General features: G+C 61.6%; 1 protein-coding gene across 1 annotated transcript in view; it reads right to left on the reverse strand.

Moving 5' to 3' along the window:
* Window positions 1-6,256, reverse strand: part of BMPER (BMP binding endothelial regulator) — a gene marked incomplete at its 5' end in the record, with an annotated part of 199,790 nt that overhangs the window by 9,957 nt on the left and 183,577 nt on the right. The window contains 1 exon segment of the mRNA XM_006164900.2: window positions 910-1,040. Coding sequence (XP_006164962.1) covers window positions 910-1,040 — 131 coding nt within the window.

A 6,256-nucleotide genomic window follows, 5' to 3' on the forward strand; every position in this document is an offset into this window, starting at 1 on the left:
CCACCCCGCCCAGGCCCCCCCCACCCTCCGCCCCCAGGGTCCACCCACGCAGGGTCCCGCCCATGCCCCGCCCCCACGGCTCACCCCACCCAGGGACCTGCCAGTGCCCCTGTCCCCCAGGGTCTGGCCCGGCCCCTGCATCTTTTGTCCCTCCAGTTAAACAGGCTACTGGCCCACCCACTGCCACCACACAGGCTTCTGCACAAAATCCCTCGTCTCCCAGGGCGACGCAGAACATCACCTCCACGGGGAGCCCTCCCTCCTCGCCCCAAGAAGCAGCCCCACCCTGCGTCCTTCCCCACACTCACCCCAACTCCACACGTGTGCTCTGGGACTACGTGTCGGGTGTCCCGACACGGGGCAGACCTCACGGGGCCTCACCTCCGATGGTTCTGTCCGCGGCCAGAGCTCCCCACTTTACAGAATGTACTTCCTGATGGACGGAGGAGTCCACTTTACGGACACCCAACAAGCTCCTAAACTCGCCGTGGTCACAGAGCCAGTGACGGCTGTGGGAGAAATCCACCTCTCACAGGGAGGAGGCACTCTGCTAACCATCTCTGAAAAGTCACCGTCTACCCCGAAGCCCTTAAAGGACCGTCACCGTCCTGAGCTGCCCTTGCTTCCCAGGTGACCTTGGCCACGTCATGCCTGTCCCTGTGCTGAGGACACCCAGGGGGTGAGGCGGGGCCTTTCCCAGCAGGGACAGGGCCACCCTCAGCTCGCTGACCTGCCTGGCACCACACTTTGCCCCTCGGCGCATCTGCCCTGCCAGCGGGAAGGCCCTGCGTCCTGCCAAGTCGCAGTCCAGCTGGGCCACTGACAGGCTTCCCTGGCCACGGAGGGCGTGGCGACTCACGTGAGCACCTGCAGGTCCCCCAGTGCCCCGAGAGGCCCACCGCTTCTCACCTGTGCAGCTCCGCTGCGGCTCCCAGTGGACCGTGACGCCCTCCCGCTGGCAGGCCCGGGTGTAGGCCAGAAACGACTCGCAGTAGCAGCTCTTGTGGGCCGGACACTCGCACATGTCTGTCACGCATGACCTGTGGGGGACAGACAGACGTAAACCTTGGTGCCAGATACCCTACTGGGTGTGCAGAACACACGCCGAGGGCTGGAGCCTGCAGCCGTAGTCTGAGAGGTGAGGCCAGCACCCACAAACGGTGTGAGGGTTGTGTGCAACCTGAGCCTGGGGCCCTCAACACGCAACCCAGGCTTCCCCGAGAGCCTGCCGGGGTGAGAGGGCGCTGGGAGCCCTCGGTCTGCAGGGCAGCCCCGATGCATGGTCTGGGCTCTCGGGTGTGGCAGTGCCTGAGGGACTCCATCTCCAGCTTGACCTGCTTGGATGAGCTCAGCTGTGACAGTCCCGTGCCTGGTGGCTGCCCTGTGGGAAGCCAGCCCTTCAAACAGCCCTGGCAGGATGGTCTCACTGCGCTCCAAGCCCGTGGTGACCAGACGCGCTCTCTGAAGGTTTACAAGGAGAATTCACGTTTGCAATACCTTATTTTTCCTTTTCCTTTTATAAGGTTTTTGTCATAGGGCACATGTGCTTGCTGGGCAGAGAGAGAGAAACAGTGAGAGGGAAAGTGAGAAGTCACCCCAGGAGAAGGGGACACCACGGGCCCTTCTCGTCCGTTCTGGGATTTGGGGCACACATGTACAGGTGCCCAGTGTAAGTCTCAAACCTCCAGGTCCAGGACTTGAACCACGGTCTACCATGTGGGAGTCCAGTGCCTTATCCACCATGCCACCTGCTGGCCCCGAGTCTTAGTCTTTTAAAGAACTCTGAATCTTCTTTAGAATGCAGGTGACAAATTCCAAATACGGCAACATTTTAGGCCCCTAGTTAGACAGAAAGACAGAAAAGACTGGACGCACTCCAGTGTGAAAGCGGAAAGGATGGACCAGGACAAAGGCGGACTGGAATGTGTGTAGATCAAACCCCCCACCCGCCAGCAGGCAGCGCGGCGCGGCACAGGCTCCTTCTGAGGAAAGGGGGCGACTCACACCTGGCCGCTCCTGCCATGGGCAGAGGGCTAATCCCACCGCATCCTAACCTGGAGAACCGCGCTCTTACGGCCCACACTACCACCCTTACCTTCACATCCCAGCAAGTTTGTGGCCTAACAGCTCTGAGCTAACGTTTAAGCAAAAGGGCCTCAAGATGAATCACACAATCCACTGTTATTTTTTCATGCCCTTGTTTGGAAAACCCCCTTCCTCACAGAATCCAGGGAAAAGTTGAACAGAGAAAACTGGACTCAGGGTCAGAGGTGCAGCTGACCTTGAAGGGGTCACGGCACGTCCACCCGCCACGGCCAGTCTCCCTCGGTGGGGAGGTGCAGACACTGCTGCAGGGCCCCAGGCCAGCTCCCCGGGGCCGGCGCCGCTGGCTTGAACACGCATCCCGGGCAGAAATCGGCAGCCCCTGGTGTCGTCACGACCTTGGGAAACGGAACCAGCAGGAACAAGGACACAGACAGGGCTAAAACCGCGGGCCTCCACTTCCTCGGCAGGTACCGGCTGGCACAGGAGATGCAGCGCGGGCCGGGCTGGGCCAAGGCCTGGTCTCGTTCTGATTCTCAACGCCGTTTCCCACCGTCATCACAGGAGCCCGGGCAGACACAGCAGCCTTTCCAGGGCGGAACTTGTGGGTTTGCCAAGAACGGCCAGGCGAGCTCGTCCGCAGAGCACCTCACGGGTCTCCGAGGCGCACCTGCCTCACCCCCTTCGGGCTGGCCATGATTTCAGGAGCGCCACCCTCCCCGGTCACGCTGGGACGTCCAGGTGTGTCCCCACCCTCCCTGCCCTGCACCAGCTGTGTCCCCACCCTCCCTGGCCCATGGGGCATGGGTCCCTCTCCCGGGACACCGCTCCCGCTGAAGTGGAGTGGGTGGACGGCAGCTAACAGGCTCCTGAGACCTGGTGCTTTCTTGGCTCGGCAGGAGGGCACGCTCCCCCACCCCTGTGGTAAGAGTGTCTGCTGTCACCCTGGAACTGCTGGGACAGTAACGTGACTCCATGTCCTGCGTGTAAGGAGTTGTAAGCGTGCCTTGCCCCTTCCTCGTGCACCCCGGTACTCTATGAAGGCGTGGGCTCTGAGCCTGGCAGGAAGGTTCTGGCACACACCGAGAACCACTGACGTGGACACCACCTCACCCACGGGCCCTCTACCCACGGGGCCATGTGGACGGTAGCCACCCAGCGGGAAATGGCAGACTCGGCCTTCATGTAACGGCGATCGCGGGGAACACTGTGGGGAGACTGCTGCCAGGGCTGGCTCCTCACTCGATTGCCCGACCTGCTTCTGGAGGCTTCCAGGCTGCGTCTCGTCACAGCAGTTCACACTCTAAGGTGTTTCTCATTTATCAAGTGGGTGAATTTTACAGCAAATAGTGCTCGGGGTTTGTGGGCGAGGGGAGCAGGTCACCGCCACTGGGCAGCCCCAGAGGAGACTCGGCACTGACTTCCAGGGTGCAGGTGCACGCGGGCCAGACACGGACAGGGTGAGGCCCGACCTCGCCCTGCACAGACGGGGTGCACTGATACATGCAGGCCAGACATGGACGGGGTGAGGCCTCACCTTGCCCTGCACAGACGGGGTGCACTGGTGCACGCAGGCCGGACACGGACGGGGTGAGGCCCAACCTCGCCCTGCACAGACAGGGTGCAGGTGCACGCAGTTATTTAAGGTAAGTAAAAAAGGGAACCACCTGAGTTATCTACAAGGGCCCAAAGAGGAAAGTCTATCGACTCCTAAGGATGAATAACGCAGACATTACAGTGAGGTTTTGGTTTAAAAATCCATATGTTTCTCCATGACAGAGCATGTGTGTCCGCAGGAGGGGGCTCCCTGCCAGGCTAGGTCACACTGTGGTCCCCTTCGCAGGCCTCCAGCCCCCAGGCTGTGGGTGTGTATACACGCACCCGAGTGCCTAGGGCTGCCCAGGCCTTGCACGCGAACCCGGGTCAGCGCGAGGCCTCTGCAGGCTGGTGTGCTCCATCTGTGCCACAGCGCATGAGACAGGTGCGTTTGACAGGACGGGAAAGGTACAGAAGGGACTGTGAGAGTTGGGAGGGACGGCATGAGCTGGGACACTGTACGGCCACATCCGGGAATCAAACACCTGGGCAGGGGTGTGCGCACACACGCATCAGTTCTCGAGGTGCGAGCATGGTTCTGCACTTTCTCAGCCTGTATTCTCTCTCTCTTCTAAAGTTTGCCATAGGGTGCAGGCACTCACCAGAGAGAGAGAGAGAGAAGGCAAGAAAACACCCGTAAGAAGGGGTGGCCACGCCTGAATCCCTCTCCTCCACTTCTCCCTCCTTTGGGGAGTTTGGACACACACACGTACCCACCGTGGTTTTCAGGCTGCCAGGGCTGGACGTGAACCACGCAGTCAGCCACATGGGATCAGTGGCCTTACCTACCACGCCACCTACAGGCCCTTAGAGTGTACTTTCTGCGGTGACCATGGGCCACTTTTCTAAAATAATAAATATCACACTTTACTTTTAAAACAACGGAAAAAGAAAAGCATGAAACGTGCTACCATTTAAATGAGGAACTTCAGCAGGGAACAGACTTGTGAGATTCGCAGCTCCCACTGTGGTCTCACTTGCTACCCGTCTCCCCAGCGAGTGGCCTCCCCATGTGTGTCCTGGCCGCCTCCACCCAGGCTGAGTCGCTTCGCAGCTCCGCCCTCCCACTTCCACGTCGCTGGGCGCTGAGGCTGTGAGCTCAACACCCAGACGGCCGGGACGATAACGGGGCAACTGAGCGTGCGTGCGCCGGCTGCAGAGGGACTCCCTCTGGGAAAAGCATCTCCCGTGCACGTCCCAGGGCGGGGACAAGTCCACTGCTGGTCAGCTGTGTGATTCCTGCTTGTCCACCAGTAATGTGCTCGGAGGGGATGCCATCTAGACAGCGGGACGGCACTTTCCGGAGCCCATGGAAGACGGTGCCCGTTCCTTACTTGGGGTGACCGCCTCTGCACCCCGAGGTCCATGAGAGTGAGCCGCACCAGCTCGCAGAGACACTGGGTCTCAGGCCTCGGGGGTCTCAGCCCTCGGGACACGACCCGTCGCCACTGTGCTGTCCAATGTCAAGCTGATCACGGGTGCAGCCGCCTCCCACCGCCGTGGGACACCACGCAGGCCCGGAGCTGGTCCAGGACGAACTACTGCCCCAGAGACTCAGGGGCTGTGAGATAGGATGGTGCTCCCCTGGCGTCTCACTGGCACCTACAAGGACAGGGCCAGTTTCTGGGCACCGGAGCCAAGGTTCCCGCCATCTGGACCTTGGCCCGCTTCTCCAAGCCCGCCCCTCTCCTGCGCATCCGTCAGCCGCGGCGTCCCCCACCTGCTCGTCCTGTGTTCACATTCAGGGAAGAGCCAGATGCCGCTCCTTTAGGACGGCTCGCATTCCTCGGGGGTGCTTGCTGATCAGCTCACAGAAAGTCTCCTGCCAGCTGCCACGCCCTCCTCCCTGTCAGGACAGACCCTCGGCACCTGGATCCCGAATCCCCGCTGCCCCCTCGGGCGGTGAGGACTGCTGGTTCTTCCGGCCTAGAGCTGGAGCCTCGAGCTCAGCTCCCGAAATGTCCCGTGCATCATGGAGGAACAGACAAGCCTCCGCAGCCTCCTCAGGCCTGGACAGCTGGCCACCGGCGTCCTCAGGCATGAGTCCCGTCCTTGTCCCCAGTCCCTGACCACTGCTCACCAAGGGCGTGGCCGTGGCCGTGGCTGAATGGAGCTGCTCCCACATAGCCCTCCTGCGGCCTTCCCCACTCCCGTGCTCACACTCCGCTCCTGCGGCCAGGGATTTCCTCCTTTCATTTAAGGGCGGGCAGAAAACAGACCTTGACGAGAGAATTCCACTTTAATGACGCATCTCCGGGAAGTCACACATCTGATGTTGTGACAGAGGCAGCCAGTGACGGACTTTCTCTCGTCCAGGGTCCATCCTTGTGACCTCCGACCCAGCTCAGCTCGGAGCTCCAGACCAGTCACGGGCCCCTGCCGAGGTCACGCCGGCCCCTCCTGATGCCCCCAGTCAGGCCGCCTTCTTCTTCCCGCCTCCCCTGTCTTCCCGCCCTGCAACCTGCTCGAGAGCGAAGAGCCTGTGACAGAAGTAATGGGGCCTGAACCTACGCACACGCCACAACGGCATGGTGACCGTGCCGGCCGCCCTCTCCCCACCACGGCACGCCTGCCAGTGGCTGGGGGCCCCCCCCGCGCCCGCGGACACCCACGCCCA

The sequence above is a fragment of the Tupaia chinensis genome, unplaced genomic scaffold, assembly GCF_000334495.1.
Source record: "Tupaia chinensis unplaced genomic scaffold, TupChi_1.0 Scaffold143756_1, whole genome shotgun sequence".
Classification (NCBI taxonomy): domain Eukaryota; kingdom Metazoa; phylum Chordata; class Mammalia; order Scandentia; family Tupaiidae; genus Tupaia; species Tupaia belangeri.